The 18,283-nt window shown below is 41.3% G+C and overlaps 2 protein-coding genes across 2 annotated transcripts; both read left to right on the top strand.

Annotated features, from left to right (window-relative positions):
- LOC138357518 (uncharacterized) lies at positions 1-2,615 on the top strand. Its single transcript, XM_069314377.1, has 2 exons — positions 1-289; positions 2,349-2,615. The coding sequence occupies exons 1-2, from the start codon at positions 239-241 to the stop codon at positions 2,613-2,615; spliced, it is 318 nt and encodes a 105-aa protein (XP_069170478.1). The 5' UTR covers positions 1-238.
- Positions 2,616-4,394: 1,779 nt separating this feature from the next.
- LOC123746092 (sodium channel protein Nach) lies at positions 4,395-17,371 on the top strand. The gene is made up of 9 exons (XM_069314119.1): positions 4,395-4,493; positions 5,349-5,538; positions 5,667-5,866; positions 6,619-6,776; positions 8,464-8,653; positions 9,776-9,931; positions 11,214-11,331; positions 12,409-12,497; positions 13,057-17,371. Exons 1-9 carry the CDS (start codon positions 4,409-4,411, stop codon positions 13,227-13,229), a joined length of 1,359 nt encoding a protein of 452 aa, XP_069170220.1. The 5' UTR covers positions 4,395-4,408; the 3' UTR covers positions 13,230-17,371.
- Positions 17,372-18,283: the final 912 nt, after the last annotated feature.

Here is an 18,283-nt window from a genome sequence, read left to right as displayed (position 1 = left end):
CTATGTAATGCGTTGAGTATAGTATATATCAGAGGCTAACGGTTGACAAATAAGAAACAGGTTCATATTTCCTGTTTATATTTCTCAAAGCTCATCTTGCTTTTTAACCGTCTTATCCTCCTCTCCGTGTGTCGACGCCCCTGTTGTGACGTCTCCCACGGCCCGTGACGTCTCGTACGTCGTGATGTCTCGTACGGCGTGACGTCTCGTACGGATTTGACTGACGAAGCAGGCGAGGATGTCCATTAAGGACAAGGCTCTTCTACGATTCCGAGTAGCAAACGACAAGGTAAGTCAGTCAGTCTCTTCCTCTGGTTTATGCTACACAGGCGGGTACAGCTGTAGGCGACTAGTGACTCCTGTTAGCAGGCTAAGAGCTTCTACCTTCTCATTGTTCTTTATTCCCTTCATTTCATTCCGTATCCAATACCCATCCAGTGGGCGGTGGTGGAAAAGGTTGCAGAATCACATATTGAGATCCGGAACTAAACCCCAAAATTTCATTGAAGCGAATAGCAGTTTTGATAAGCAAGTAAAGACAGTTAAATATATATATATATATATATATATATATATATATATATATATATATATATATATATATATATATATATATATATATATATGCTTGCGGGGGGGGGGGTCCTGTTCTTTCGGCCCGCCTTTGAACTGTCAATCAACTGTTACTAACTACTAATTTACTTTTTACACACACACACACACACACACACGTGTGTGTATGTACACTTCGCAATCAGTAATTTCCAGCCAGTAACTTAACTATTCTAACGTACGAATTCTTTGTCGAAACTGGACCTAATAATTGTGGAAGGAGGTGATCTTTACAACTTGTTCTTTCAGGGCATTCCACTTGTGAACCACCCGTACTGGATACGAGTGCGGGTGATACCTTATGATGATACCTCTGATACCTTACGTTCCTTGTTCTGGTTTGCGTTACCAGCTTCCACTTGTTGACCACACATCCTACTTTCTGTCACTTTAAAGAGGCTGACATTGTCAACCTCAGAGGTGAGGAACCTGCGGGCTTTCATGGTACTAAGTGCGGCTTTCGAAAACCATTGAAAGATTCACGTGAAATACTATTTAAACCATATATAATGAACAATGGCATTATAATACAACTGAGTTGAAATCTTGTTATGCATTAATAGTCAGAACTTAAAAATCCCCCCCCCCCCTTCAAAATTCCCCAAACTCTTTGCAAAAATCGATTACAATGCAGTTGTCTGAATATTTTGTTTTGATACGATTACAATTTTGTAAACAACGAAATTATATTACTTAGAAACATGTTGTTTACTAAACAACGATCAATTTTCTTTACACCACCAAATTACAATTAGACATATTTTTTATAAAATTGGTCTTCATTACTTTATAAATGAATATATGTCTTTTATAATCCAATGAAAATATGTTAATAACATTCACATAAGACACACACTACTCAACACAAAGTTCTTGAACTACATTAAAATACAAAGTAATCTTAAAATTATGCTAATGTCCTCTTCGATTCAGAACATTTATCTTTCCTTATCTTTTTGCTATAATACAGAGCAATAAAATATATTCATAATATATTCTGGAGCTTTAATTATAAGCCACTGCAATATAAAAAAAGATCTGATACAGCGACACTGGAGACATCTCCCGTCACGCAGGGTGCAGTCGCACCTCCACAGATCTCCAGTATCATCTATTGATACTGGAAATGGCTCAAAAGGGCCACCAATTATGGGCTATTCATGCCCAAGCCACCTTTTGGGTGGCTTAATCTTCTCTCTCTCTCTCTCTCTGATACAGCGTATTATTAGCTGATTCCACCACCGCCCACGGGATGGATATGGTGTGGATAATAAATCAATTGAATCAAAATCCAAGAAATCCAGATTTACGCCAATCCCTGTTGCAGCTTTATGAAATCTTGAATAAAATAAGGCCATCGTATCGTGTCACTTCTTATGACAAAATGTTTCTGCCACCCGTGTTCAACCTTATCAATTCATCGTGTTCATTAATTGATGAAGCATTTGTCCCTATCAGCTATATATATATATATATATATTATATATATATATATATATATTATATATATATATATATATATATATATATATATATATATATATATATATATATATATATATATATATATATGCTAGCCCTAAGTGTTTGGCCTCCGACTCTGGACAGACAAAAACACATTATATTTATTATAGATTTCCGCAAGTTGGGTAAAATTCTTGCTGGCAATTGAAGCTTGATCCAAAGATCAGTTAATGCTCTTTTAGTTAAACGGCTTACGTCCCCCCCTGACGCAGGACTTCGTTAAGAAGCGGTCCCTGGTGGAGGTGGGGGAGTTAGTGTGCCAGGAGTCCACCGCCCACGGGATCGGCCACACTTGGAACAACCGCAGGAACCCGCTCGGCGTCTTCTGGTTCCTGGTCACCGCCGCCCTCTTCATCTTCCTGCTCGTCGTAGCTGTGAGACTCGTGCGGGACTTCATCCAGAGGGACGTCCAGTCACAGGCGAGTGATTCTCCAGTATGCAGACGAGGAGTCACAGTATCGTGGCTGGAAATATGTTGACCAAGCCACACACTTGAAAGTGAAGGGACGACGACGTTTCGGTCCGTCCTAGACCGAAACGTCGACGTCCAGTCACAGGCGAGTGATTCTCCAGTATGCAGGCGAGGGGTCACAGTATCGTGGCTGGAAATATGTTGACCAAGCCACATATTAGAAAGTGAAGAGACGACGACGTTTCAGTCCGTCCTGGACCACAAGCGACTTGAGAATGATCCAGGACGGACCGAAACGTCGTCGTCCCGTCACTTTCTAGTGTGTGGTTTTGTCAACATTCTCCAGTACTATAAGGTGGTGGTGGAGCTGTTTCATTAATTCTCTTTTATCTTAGGGTCTCACGGGCGCCATCTTGAGGTTGTTAATAATATTTTCTCATCCCACATTTAATGTAAGAAAAATTCCCACCGTGGAAAATTCAGATATTAAATTCCTGACTCGTAACATAAAAGTCTTTATCCCCTTTACAATATATTAAAACAAATTTTAATTAGCCTTTTGTAAAAAAAAAAAAGTTTCAAATCTACTAACTTTTTTTTATAGATGAATCTAAGTTAATATTGGAATATACGATTGAGTTTGTTCCATACAACTTACATGTGTAGTGTTCTTTTTGAGACAAATAATTTAAAGTATAAATGTATGTAATTCTATTTCTTTTAGGATGTTTAATTTGAATGGGCCCGCAATCATGCTGTCATACATTCACAAAGCATTTTAACGACTCGTGTATCTTTAATTTGTATATTTCTGTAGTATTTTAAATATTATTTTTAATATATAAATAATTTTAAAACCACAGTGACGGAAATTCAACATTAGTTGTATTGGTTTTAGCAGATACATAACAGTAGAGGTTCACGGGGTTATCTTGAGATGATTTCGGGGCTTAGCGTCCTGTCCTCAGCCCCCTACCCTCCACACCCTGTCCTCAGCCCCCTACCCTCCACACCCTGTCCTCAGCCCCCTACCCTCCACACCCTGTCTTCACCTCCCCTACCCTCCACACCCTGTCCTCAGCCCCCTACCCTCCACACCCTGTCTTCACCTCCCCTACCCTCCACACCCTGTCCTCACCTCCCCCACCCTCCACACCCTGTCCTCAGCCCCCCACCCTCCACACCCTGTCCTCAGCCCCCTACCCTCCACACCCTGTCCTCAGCCCCCTACCCTCCACACCCTGTCCTCAGCCCCCTACCCTCCACACCCTGTCCTCACCTCCCCTACCCTCCACACCCTGTCCTCACCTCCCCTACCCTCCACACCCTGTCCTCAGCCCCCTACCCTCGACACCCTGTCCTCACCTCCCCTACCCTCCACACCCTGTCCTCACCTCCCCTACCCTCCACACCCTGTCCTCACCTCCCCTACCCTCCACACCCTGTCCTCACCTCCCCTACCCTCCACACCCTGTCCTCACCTCCCCTACCCTCCACACCCTGTCCTCTCAGCCCCCCACCCTCCACACCCTGTCCTCAGCCCCCCCCACCCTCCACACGCTGTCCTCAGCCCCCCCCACCCTCCACACCCTGTCCTCAGCCCCCCCCCCACCCTGTCCTCACCTCCCCTTACCCTCCACACCCTGTCCTCAGCCCCCCCACCCTCCACACCCTGTCCTCAGCCCCCCACCCTCCACACCCTGTCCTCAGCCCCCCCACCCTCCACACCCTGTCCTCAGTCCCCCCACCCTCCACACCCTGTCCTCAGCCCCCCCACCCTCCACACCCTGTCCTCACCTCCCCTTACCCTCCACACCCTGTCCTCACCCTTTCGCCTCCTCTCTCCCCTCACAGACGACGATGAAGATGATCAAGACAGGACAGCTGCAACTGCCTTCCGTTGTTCTCTGCAACAGACAACTCTTCTCCAGATGGAAGCTCCAAGGTGAGGCTCCTTAGTGTACTCATTTGTGCTTGCGGAGGTTGAGCTTTGGCTCGCAGTTGAGTTTAGTCCGACAGTGCGTGAGTGAGTGAGTGAGTGAGGAGTGGGTGATTTGCTGATTAAAAACTAATCTTCAGGTGTGAGTGATTTGCTGATAAGTTTTCAGGTAATTAATTATTAAAGTTTAACATTTTCTTATTGTACACTTGAATGTCTGCAACAGTCTATGAAATTGGTGAGAGGATTTGATCCTAAGTTGTGTATATACCATTTGACAGTCATTATATCACTAATTTGACAGTCATTATATCACTGTATCATATACACACTGATTCAACCTATTTGTTTCACCTTCTCGATTACGAAGCTCCCGTGGGCTGTATAATGTTAGGACATACACAAAGTGTATACATCATAAGCACTACATATACACCATACACATTATACAAACTGTATTTATATATCATGCACACTGTAAAACCCATCATACACACACTCTACATACTGTTTCACCTACTCATGTCTCTCAGATTACATCCATTCTAGCCAGCTATGTCTCTAACACCTTAATCTTCCTTAGTACGGGTCGCCCTTTACACGGGGACTAATATTATGCATGTTATCCCTACATCCGGAGCCTGTTACTAAGCTATCCCCACATCCGGAGCCTGTTACTAAGCTATCCCCACATCCGGAGCCTGTTACTAAGCTATCCCCACATCCGGAGCCTGTTACTAAGCTATCCCCACATCCGGAGCCTGTTACTAAGCTATCCCCACATCCGGAGCCTGTTACTAAGCTATCCCCACATCCGGAGCCTGTTACTAAGCTATCCCCGCCTCTCCGTGCCTCTGCCAGCTCTCAACATCAGCTCTCGCCTTACTAACTACCTCATCGCCATCACCGGCTCAGCTTTCATCCTGCGGGAGGAGTTCCTGGTGACGAGTGAGGGTCAGGCCTTCCTCAGGGACTCCCACAGCCAGCTCCTTTCCCTCATGCACGCCCACAACCTCACACACAGCCAGCTCATCGACGCTATCTCATACAGGTATGTTTACTCGCCAAAATGTTCAGCATGTGTTCTTTTCTTCCTATTGACGGTCAGCCTCAGCTACTTTTGATGTCACATGTTCAGTTAGGGTGTGAGCCGACTGACTTCCTCCTCCTTGGGTACAGGTGTGAGGAACTGGTGCTGCGTTGCGGAGTTGGGACCACCAGGATGGATACGACGGAGTGCTGCCGAGACTTCGTGACCACTCCGACGATGAGCGGCAAGTGCTATACTTACTTCGCCGCCGCTAACCACACCCAGGCTATGGAGGGGGAGTACCTCGGGGTGTCCCTCTATATCAACGTTACCCAGGACGATCACCCAAGTGAGTAGATCTGGCTGTATATATATCACTCACCCCAGGTGCGGTGCTCTACATCAATGTTACCCCCGTTGTGAGCAGGTGCGGTGCTCTACATCAATGTTACCCCCGTTGTGAGCAGGTGCAGTGCTCTACATCAATGTTACCCGCGTTGTGAGCAGGTGCGGTGCTCTACATCAATGCTACAGTTTGTGAGCAGGTTTGGCACTCTACGTAAGTGTTACTCTTATGAGCATGCTTGGGGTGTCTTCATTAGTTACCCAAGTGTAGCTTTCTACATCAATATTTCCCCCAGGTGAGTAGGTGTTGCCCTTTGGGTCATTGTCGCTGAGGAAAGGAGGTTAGTGACCCATCTTACTCGAATGACTTCGCCGACAAGCACTATAGTTAATTCATTACACAAAGCCATTATCCCAGATCTTTTCATCAAAAATTCTAAGTAGCTGATTTTCTTTCCTATGGCGTATCTCTATAAACAAACCTATAATAAGCTACACTTGTATTGCGGAAATGTTTAGCTTGATAAATGACTGAAGATGAACTTAGTGAGTGGCACATTGCTGTCTATAAGAATGTTCAGTCTTTCAATGTTTTGGAGATTCCACACGTGTCGTTTGTTTTATATGTCATTGTAACTACATGGAACAATAAGAACATAAGAACAAAGGTAACTGCAGAAGGCCTATTGGCCCATACGAGGCAGCTCCTGAATATAAGCGAATATTTAACTTACAGAAGAATATCTTGCTCAGCAGACATCGATCCAAACATCCTGGACGTGTCTCAGATGGTGAAGACGGGTCTTCAGATGACGCTAGTGAGCAACCACACTCATCCCTCCTTCTTGGCTGTGGGCCAGGGCGTCTCCCTCCTCCCGAAGGTCTACACCGCCGTCGATGTCTCTCTCACTGTGGTCAGCACACTCGCCATTTTTCCTGAATGTGATATATATATAATTATGTTAGTGGAAAAGAAAAGTTTCAGGTTTGTGATATTTTACATGTGACAGCAGTTTCTTTGGAAACAGGAAACTGTGTCCCATAGGTGCAGTGATGCCTGAACTTACACGTGACACTTAACCCGCCAAATACACACCGAAACTATGACATTAGTGCAACGTTCGAACAAGGTTTAACACCTCCTAACAAGTTGTAACAACGTTCTAATACGTCATAAACACGTTAAGCCAAGATGTAACAACTTTATTACAAGTTGTAGCAAGCGGAAAATAGAGACAGTTTCGGTTTGTGTTTCCAGGGTTATACACAAATAGGCAGTTATACTGCCTGTTTGGTACCAAAACCCAAACTATGAAACTGCTAAAAATTATAATGTTCTGAGCCTCCCACCACTAGAGGGCTGACAGCTGTAAGTGAACTGGGACTTCCTCAGCAACACACACACACAAAAACAAATTGTTAGTAGTTAGTAACAGTTGATTGACTGTTGAGAGGCGGGCCGAAAGAGCAGAGCTCAACCCCCGTAAGCACAACTCGGTGAATACAACTAGGTAAATACTGGGCAATGATGCAATGATCTACAAAAAGTAATTTAGAGATAAAATAATTTTTTTTTTAAATTATAACGACTAGTAGTTATTTTAAAAATTCTTGAATAAAATTTTAAATTCTTTGAATATTTAAAATTCTTGAAATATTTTATATTTCAAGAATTCATATTTATAATTCTTGAATATTTAAAATAAAAAATATGAATTAATTATATTTAAACCTTTCAGGATTTACTGTTTTACACATTTTGTCGGATTTGATATATTTGGTTTCCTCTTCCTGTAATTAGCGTCTCAGTCAGCACGTTGACAGTTGATTAATAATATTAATAAAGTCATTTTAACTAGTGGCATAATGTAACTCATCCTCCAGCTTAGATAGTACCTATTGTGACCATCTTCAATACTTAGAATTCGTACGTTCGTAGCTTTTAGATAGTAGTATACTGACTAGAGGAATTATTTTAAAATATATGAAGCTAAAATACAAACTTACATATTCCTAGACCTAGTATACCAGGCATAGTTACCATATTAGGCCTCAGATATTGTGTATAGCCTATCCTAACGAAGGAAGGTTAGGCTAGGCTAGTTTAGTGTGTCAAAGCAACACTTGGATATAGCCTATCCTAACGAAGGAAGGTTAGGCTAGGCTAGTTTAGTGTGTCAAAGCAACACTTGGATATAGCCTATCCTAACGAAGGGAGGTTAGGCTAGGCTAGTTTAGTGTGTCAAAGCAACACCTGGATATAGCCTATCCTAACGAAGGGAGGTTAGGTTAGGCTAGTTTAGTGTGTCAAAGCAACACTTGTGTATAGCCTATCCTAACGAAGGAAGGTTAGGTTAGGCTAGTTTAGTGTGTTAAGGCAACACAAGCCTAAAAACAGTTTTCCGGTTTGTCCAACTCAATAGTTCAGACTTCTACGTTCTAATATCGTTATACGTGGGTCAAATAACACAAGAGATACGTCGAAATAACACAAGAGAACTTTAACCATGATCAATATCAAATACTTATTTAAACATCCTAAAAAAAAAATGATGTTTTATGGTAAACCAGTCATACAGATTTCCCCCTAACTGACTCCAGGTGAAGGACGCGGGCATGAAGACAATGTTTGACTGGTCGGAGACTGAGTGTGTACCATTAAACAAGGTCAACTACCGGCTCGACGTAGAAGCCTTCCTAAATACTGAACCCAACTGCGACGTCGGAGCCTCGCGTTCCTGCTTCAAGGAGATCTGCAACTGCACTAACTATGGGCTGGATAACTCACAGGGTGGGTGATTTTTTTTTTTTTTAGTATTTTCTACCACAAACGTGGTCACACATTTACAATGCTAAACAGTATATATACATTTTCTTCTGTCCTCCATAGACAGGGTTAGAGATCAGTTAAGCATATAGTTCAGGGATTTATTGAACAATCAACCACTGAAGGTGATTCGGTACGACGGGCCCAGGGGTCTGATTCACCAAGCAGTTACGCGATTACTTACGAACGTGTACATCTTTCCTCAATCTTTGGCGCCTTTGTTTACAATTATTAAACAGTTGATGAGCTCCGAAGCACCAGGAGGCTGTTTATAACAATAACAACAGTCGATTGGGAAGTTTTCATGCTTGTAAACTGTTTAACAAATGTAACCAAAGCCGTCAAAGATTGAGGACAGATGTACACGTTCGTAAGTACTTGCGTAACTGCTTCGTGAATCTGGATCCTGGTCAGGTATTGGAAGGAACCCGATCGTGCACGTTGTTCAACTCAAACTTACACAGCTCGCTTATGCCCAGATTTTCAAGATGATCATAAATTGTTTTTTCCATTGATCTTCTTCAATCAGCTGTTATTAGACACATTCCTCAGTGACTCGAATATCTTTCATGCATCTATTCCTATGGCTTCCAGCTCTGACATCAGCATTTATTTGAGTCTCTGACTTTCGTTAGTAACTTGAATAGCCCTCTAATGACTTAGAGGGCTATTCTCTAAGCCCTCTTCCCTGAGGGGCTTAGAGAATAGCCCTGATAATGTCTTTCTTACTTACAGACAGCTGGACCCCTTGCCCACTAGATGTAAATTTCTAATGACTTAGAGGGCTATTCTCTCAGCTCTCTTCCCTGAGGGGCTTAGAGAATAGCCCTGATAATGTCTTTCTTACTTACAGACAGCTGGACCCCATGCCCACTGGATGTAAATTTGTAATGACTTAGAGGGCTATTCTCTAAGCCCTCTTCCCTGAGGGCTTAGAGAATAGCCCTGATAATGTCTTTCTTACTTACAGACAGCTGGACCCCTTGCCCACTAGATGTAAATTTCTAATGACTTAGAGGGCTATTCTCTAAGCCCTCTTCCCTGAGGGGCTTAGAGAATAGCCCTGATAATCTTTCTTACTTACAGACAGCTGGACCCCTTGCCCACTAGATGTAAATTTCCAGTGTTTTGGAATACTTTTTAACACGAAGAACATCACTCCTCCACACAATGCCTACGGCACCATTCTTCAAAACGAAAAGAAGTTGAACCTAACCTTATCTGATCAGTGTTTGGAGCAAGGTAAGGAACCGTAACAACACGGGATATTGAGTTACACAAAATGTTATGTTACAGTTTGTTACACATTTCTTTGCACTTTTAAAACAGATTCATAGATATTCAAGCCTCATTGCTTCATATGATCATTCATGGTCATCATTACTCCATTTAAACGTTGGAGTTTGGTTGGTTGGAGATGCCTCTCTATAATGCCTCTCTATATAAATAATGCCTCTCCAAGCAAACGTTGGTTGGAGAGGCATTATTAGCTCAAGAGGAAAATATAAGGGCAAGGTTTAGTAAAATTAAATATTCAACATACAAGATATTTATTAAAGTATCATATCTTCCACAGCATCACGTACAATCAGCATCATCATATTCTAGTATTTTCGTGGATTATTTAGAGCAATTCGACGCCTCCTTATAACATGCATTGTGCATCCTGTGATTAACCATCTAAACATACGTTAAATATTCACTGTTTCAGCAAAGAGATTCCCCGCCCTCTTAGACGTATTTCTTCTGGTTCATGTGCTATTTGCACTCATTTTCTGCTTGCTTAAACCGAACATGTCTGTTCATCGTCTGAACATTTCGCTTCTCTTCTCATTCTTTCATTCACTTTGCACTATTTACCTCTGTATTATCATCCATTCGTTCAGTATAACCAAACCTCGTAAATAAACGTTTTTAATCTTATGCTTTACCAAGTTCTGCACGTCACAATTTTTCTATTGGTTTTTCATTCAAAATCATGTAACTATTGTAATTTTCAAACCTGTTTTACAAATAATCTTGTACTTATACATTCCTAGTTTGAACATGAAGTATACCTTTCTCAAGATAAAGCTTCTTATCTAATTAAATCTTGTATTTATACATTCCAAGTTTGAACATGAAGTATACCTTTCTCAAGATAAAGCTTCTTATCTTATTAAAGCTATCTTATTATCTTATTAAAGCTACTACCTTGATTTGATAAAGCTTATCATATATTAAAAAAGGTAATGCATGCTGGAAACGATTGACATAAAGATATCTTATGTAAATAGCCCGAATGAACCAAATCGTCGTAGGTTCGAATCCTCTTCACGGCCCTTGTGGCTTTGTTCATTTGACTGTTGTTGTTGTTTAAGATTCGCTACCAGGAACACAAAGTTCCAAGTAGCACGGGCTATGGTGAGCCCGCAGTGGATTTATGTTCATTTGATGCATCGCGCTATTGTGATTTCGGTGTGTAATAGCCTAATAGCCTTCCCGGCTTGGTGCCTTCTTTGATAATTTCTTGTTGTGTAAACAGCAAAACATAGATGCCGGCGCCCGTGTTCCCGTTACGACTACACGTACACGAGCACCCACCTGCCGATACAGGAATATCTCTACAAGGACCTGCAGGACCAGTTCTCTCTCCAAAATGGGTAAAAACATATTTTAATGTTGGGGTTTTATAGTAGCGCAGTAGTCAGCGTAATCAGGTTCACAACCGATCGGTCTAGAGACGCTCAGCTCCCGCCAAACACACACCGAAACTACGACGTTGGTACAACGTTCGACACCCCCTAACCAGTTATAACAACCAATATAGCAAGTTGTAACAACGTTCTAATACGTCTTAAACACGTACAGCCAAGTTGTAACAACTTTATTACAAGTTGTAACAAGCGGAAAATAGACAGTTACGGTTTGTGTTTCCAGGGAGGTGCGTTACCTTTCACCTTACGCCCCTGTTCACCTAGGTACTCAGGAGTTAGGCGGCTATTATGGCTCGGGTTCTTAAGAGGGTCAACTAGGAGAGCCTCGATAAGCCTAAGAGGCTCCTGTCCTTCAAGAATGGGAAGCCGTGTCACATATACCTTAAGAATATCATAAGATGCAACCATATATAATGTTGTGTGTAGGTTCTGAGTATATTACTGCTTGTTGCAGCTGCAAAATTCATTAAACTGGAAACTGAGTAGGAATATTTGATAATCATAACACATAGACTAACAAATTATAACCTTCCAAGTTATCATTAAAACAGGCATAATCCATAATTCTCATTCTAATAGACGATATTGAAAGTAAGAATATTAATGCTTTACGAAGGTCTTCAGATTCTCTGGTGGGTGAGCCTGGAGCCAGATTCACGAAGCAGTTACGCAAGTACATACGAACGTATACATCTTTCCTCAATCTTAGGCGGCTTTGTTTACAATTATTAAACAGTTAATGAGCTCCGAAGCACCAGGAGGCTGTTTATAACAATCACAACAGTTGATTGGCAAGTTTTCGTGCTTGCAATTATTACAATTATTAAACAGTTAATGAGCTCCGAAGCACCAGGAGGCTGTTTATAACAATAACAACAGTTGAATGGGAAGTTTTCATGCTTGCAAACTGTTTAATAAATGTAACCAAAACCGTCTAAGATTGAGGAAAGATGTATAGGTTCGTAAGTGCTAGCGCAACTGCTTCGTGAATCTGGCCCCAGGCTTTCACTCATGTATCTACAGGAGTGACGTGTCTGTGGCCGTGGCATTCTTCCCTAATCTGCGCTACACGGAGATCAAGACATGGCGTAAAGATATAGAAGAGTTTATGAGTAAGTATTAATGATGTTCAACTTAATAGTAACTGGACGAATATAAATGAGAATAACGATGACAGCGGAGTCCTGTTCATAGATAATAATTAAGAGCCTGCCAGAAATATTGCCTTAAGACGTAATGTTTGATTCAGCAGTCATTAACTTAGAGGCTTCGTCCTGCAGCGTTGCAACAGATGTATGCAGGAGTTAAACGTGTTAAATGACGCCTCTAAACAACAAATTATTAGTGAAATGAGAAGTTATATATATAAAATAGGACTCATTCTTATTACATTATACAGAAGGCATCCAAATGTAATGTAGCACTTGAGGCTTAGCACAAGCTGAGATCTGATTGAAATACGAACTTAACCAAAGCATGAACAAATCCACAAGGGCCGTGACGAGGATTCGAACCTACGTCCCAGAGCATCAAAGACGCTGCCTTAATCAGTCGATGCTCTCGGACGTAGATTCGAATCCTCGTCACGGCCCTTGTGGAATTGTTCATTTGATGTATCACGCTATTTGTGATTTCTGTGTGTAGTGTAGTTAACTAAAGCATTGTGTACAGGTGAGCTGGGAGGTTACACGGGTGTGTTCCTCGGCTGCTCCTTCGTCACCTTAATTGAGCTGTTCGTCTTCTTCGCCCTCATCTTCGCTGTCTTTGTGAGGAGCATTAATATGAAGCTATGCAACGGTATACACCCATCCCCATCCAAGTCCCCCTCGCACGAGATGAAGTAACTTCTTCTCCACCTGAAGAGATATTTCTAAAGCAAGCCACTAACCATTAGATAAATGAGGACAAGCCAACGACCACCAGATGCAATCAGAACAAGTCAGCTACCCAGCAGATGCAACAAAACAAGCCAGCTGACAAACAGATGCAACAGAACAAGCCAGCTGACAAACAGATGCAACAGAACAAGCCAGCTGACAGATGCAACAGAACAAGCCAGCTGACAAACAGATGCAACAGAACAAGCCAGCTGACAAACAGATGCAACAGAACAAGCCAGCTGACAAACAGATGCAACAGAACAAGCCAGCTGACAGATGCAACAGAACAAGCCAGCTGACAAACAGATGCAACAGAACAAGCCAGCTGACAAACAGATGCAACAGAACAAGCCAGCTGACAAACAGATGCAACAGAACAAGCCAGCTGACAAACAGATGCATACTGATATGTCAACTACTATCAAATATTCCTGCATACTACAATCCTTCAACAAACAATCCTGAGCAAAATTACTAAATATTTTTAGTCTTTTAAAAGTCTTAGTTACTTAAAAACTGCAAATGATTAAGATAGCAACCTCCTCCTCCCCCCCCCCCCCCACAATAAATATCACATTCATCACTAAATCTCGAACTGGTACACCGTCTTGACTCTCAGATTCTTCCTGGATTACTCATGAACGACTCTTGAACTCCTGAACGACTCCTGAACTACTTCTGAACGACTCCTGGACTCCTGAACGACTTCTGAACGACTCCTGGACTCCTGAACGACTTCTGAATGACTCCTGGACTCCTGAACGACTTCTGAACGACTCCGGGACTCCTGAACGACTCTGAATGACTTCTGAACTCCTGAACGACTCCTGAACTTCTGAACTACTTCTGAACGACTCCTGAACTACTTCTGAACGACTCCTGAACGACTTCTGAACTCCTGAACCCCTGAACGACTCCTGAACAACTACTGGTCCCCCCTGATTCGGTTCATGGCCTCCTTCCTGACTTGTCAAGGACTACTGAACTCTTGGATTCCTCCTAGATTCCCTTCGGACTTTACGAACTACTCCTAGACTCTTTCTGGACTCCTGAACTCCTACAGAGGCTCCTCCTTAAGTCCTTCCGGATTACTCATGGACTCCTTCCTGATTTCTTCTAGACTTCTTCTGGACTACTACTGGACGTCCAGACTTTTTTTCTGGAATTCTTGCCGACTCCTCTTGGAATCATTCTGGATTCCTCATGAACTCCTAGATTCCTCCTGGATTTTCCCTGGATTCCTGAACTCATTCTGGACTATTCCTTGAGTTTTCCTAAGAAAACTTGACAAGACTTGTAGAGAACTAGTCAGACTTCATTAAATGTTTGTCATAATAACGAGCCTCACACTTCTCTAATTGGGCAAGAGACGCTAATCCGACCTCTATATCATATTATTTAACGGCCTACTCATACTCCTAGCTACACTAGTTGCTGTAAACACTCTTGTTATTGTGTTAGGAACCCGTGTTCGGAAACTAATACAGAATTACAACTTAACTATATGTTTACCTGAGACACCAACAGACGTGACCATCCCCTCTCACTGTCAGATGGTTACTGACGCCAGACGCTTCTCCTTCGACGCCAATTTCTCTTAAAGGGATACCGGCTTATTTTATATTTTGACATTTAATATTTAACCCTTTGCCTTCCAGAGGTTCTTTATATTGGCTTATTATCTAATATTGTTAGATAATTTGAGTTGCTTCTATTAGTTGGAAGATATTTGGTGGTATTTACAGTCAATACATTCAAATTCAATAGACCGACTCATTGGGTACGGTGTCATGGCTGCCCACACTAGATCTCTGAGAGAATACTTGGCTATATGATCACAAAGTCTAATGACGCCCTTAACAAACACTTATTTAAAGCAGAGATGCAATAGACACGGTGAGAGAGATAACTCGATCATCATTAAAGGCCCAAGACTTTTCAACACTCTTTCCAAGAGAATTCAAATGAGGTTTTAGCTTTATATTCAAACTACCAAATCCTGAAATCACGTCTGTTGGCAGACTAAGCCATAATTTTGAAGGCGCTTCATCCTTATTTATCCTTAGATTCTAAGGTACGCGATCTAACAAGGGAATGAAGTAGTTACGCAAAGAAGTTTCTCGAGATATGGGGAAAACGTCTATACTAATAAGTCTTAATTAAAAATAGCAACGGTGTATGCTTCCGTATAACTGGCACTATAATCATAATATGTGAGGTGATGCATATTAGGCAGTGATGTGGCTGACTCCATATGCAGTTTCATATGTAGAATTGATAGAGCATAATAGGCTCAGGAATCTGTACACGGTTAATTGACAGTTGAGAGGCGGGACCAAAGAGCCGAAGCTCAACCCCCGCAAACACACCTCTTTGAGTACAATATTAGCACAGTGGAGTAGGGAGAAAATCTTCCAACAAATTGTTGATCAGTAGTATTGGATTCATAATAATAAATGTGAAATTAGTTTAGAGTTAGTTATATTGCAGTAGATAATTATTTCCTAATTTGTTAACTTAAAACCCTTAAAAAGGAAGACAAATACATTTTGTATCTTTAAGAATATTAACTAACGGAATAGGAGAAAATCTAACCACTCAGAAATGACTAAGATTCTATCAAAATCTGATTTAGGATGTCCATTGTTTTGACAATTTATCAAAATCAAAACTTTCAAATCAAAAGAAAAACTATCTGAAACCCCCAAAAGTAATGCCTATATGAATTACAGTCTTAATTGAAGTCTTTTTATGCAAAGATAAATAATTAGCTTAATCCAGTAAAACTAGGCTTCTTAAAAGAAACTTTCAAGAAGTCCGTTATTACAATTAGAGATTAATACATCCAAAATTGACTATTTCCCGGCAAACTCCTTATCAAACTACAAAATTAAAAATGTTATGATTAGAATTAAAATTATCCCAACACAAATCCACATGTGATGAATCAGTAATTAACCAAAAAAAATCATCAACATAGTTTTTACACAAATTTGTTTTAATTCATGACAGCCATTAAGCCTAATTTGTTCATAACACAATATAATAAAAACATAAACCATAGAGGCAAAAAATATAAATATATAGGACAGTATATTCATTCCACTACCTAAAGATATGTATTAATTTATGTATATCCCCCCAAAAAAACTTAGTCAATAAGCTTGCTGCCTTTTCAAATACAATGTCAGGAAGCCCCACTACCTAATATATCATGCCAAAACGTCAATTAATATTTGTATGTTATATTTCTAGAAGTCTTTTTTTTATATAATGACCGAATAGCTTGTGTGCATACGGAAAAGTTATGTTTTGATCATTGTAAGCAAAGCTAATCAAACAGTTTGTCTCTGAAGCGTATACTGGCTTAGCACTTTCTCCTCGTGGTAAACAGTTTACCTTGTCCATACGTGTGTGAAGATGGTTTACAGGGCCACAGATGCTGACTTCAGGAGAAAGCGCCAAGCCAATACGACAATATGGAAGAGGGTCCCATCTTGTCCTGTTGACAATCCTCACCCCCCTTCCAAGGATTTGGGATGGGACGGGGGGAAAGGAATGGTGCCCAACCACTTGTGGACGGTCGGGGATTGAACGCCGACCAGCATGAAGCGAGACCGTCGCTCTACCGTCTAGCCCAAGTGGCTGGGAGAAAATATTTGGAATATAAGATGGGGGATGGAACCAGTGTCATTGGTAATTTCAATGACACTGGTTCGATTCCCGTGCTGCTCCAAAGATTTTATTATAGATATATCACGTAATTGTGAGTTCCTCAGTACTTGTGACTAGGCTCCGATCGCGTAATATTATGTGATGTGTGTATATAGGCTTCTACACATAGGCATTTAGTCCTGTATGTATATTTATAGTGTACATTGGTGACAAATTATGTATCATTGGGATCAGTGAATCATGAGGCTAATGTTTAATAATTGTTTCATCATACAATGTGTGTTTGACGCGATTTCAACAATATACAACTTATCATACCTTTTAATTCATATGAATTTTGTATGATAATATAGTTCCTTATTATTTATCATGGCAAATGTGGTCATTTTCAGCCAATTGTTATTTTTAAGCTGCATTAACTGAGCAGATTTTAGTGTTTAATCAGTCACAAAATTTGTTTAATATTTGCAATTAAAATTTATAAAGTAATAGCATTGCATTTCATCCTTCTCAAGTGATCACTCGAACCATACAATGTTTCACTCACAGGATGAGTCAGAGTGAAGGTAATTGTCACTCTCCTGTGAGTTTGGGAAATGTGTAATGTGCTATATTGAACACCATTGTTGACATTCTTACACCATCATTCACTATGCTCACAACATTGTCAACATTACACCATAATCCTTCACTATACTCACAACATTGTCAACATTACACCATAATCCTTCACTATACTCAAAACATTGTCAACACTACAATACCATAAAATAATTTGAGTGACCTTATATACAAATGTATTTTTTGCTGACGCGTTTCTGAGTGTGGAAAGTGTTGTGAATCACGGATGTTGTGAATGACGGCTGTAGTGAATGACGAGTGTTGTGAATGACGAGTGTTGTGAATGACGGCTGTTGTGAATGACGGATGTTGTGAATGACGGCTGTTGTGAATGACGGATGTTGTGAATGACGGCTGTTGTGAATGACGGCTGTTGTGAATGACGGCTGTTGTGAATGACGGATGTTGTGAATGACGGCTGTAGTGAATGACGAGTGTTGTGAATGACGGCTGTTGTGAATGACGGATGTTGTGAATGACGGATGTTGTGAATGACGGCTGTTGTGAATGACGGATGTTGTGAATGACGGCTGTTGTGAATGACGGCTGTTGTGAATGACGGCTGTTGTGAATGACGGATGTTGTGAATGACGGCTGTAGTGAATGACGAGTGTTGTGAATGACGGCTGTTGTGAATGACGGATGTTGTGAATGACGGATGTTGTGAATGACGGCTGTTGTGAATGACGGATGTTGTGAATGACGGCTGTTGTGAATGACGG

The sequence above is a fragment of the Procambarus clarkii genome, chromosome 78 (assembly GCF_040958095.1).
Source record: "Procambarus clarkii isolate CNS0578487 chromosome 78, FALCON_Pclarkii_2.0, whole genome shotgun sequence".
Classification (NCBI taxonomy): domain Eukaryota; kingdom Metazoa; phylum Arthropoda; class Malacostraca; order Decapoda; family Cambaridae; genus Procambarus; species Procambarus clarkii.
Note: the sequence above shows the minus strand (reverse complement) of the source record. Positions and strands in the feature narration are given on the sequence as shown.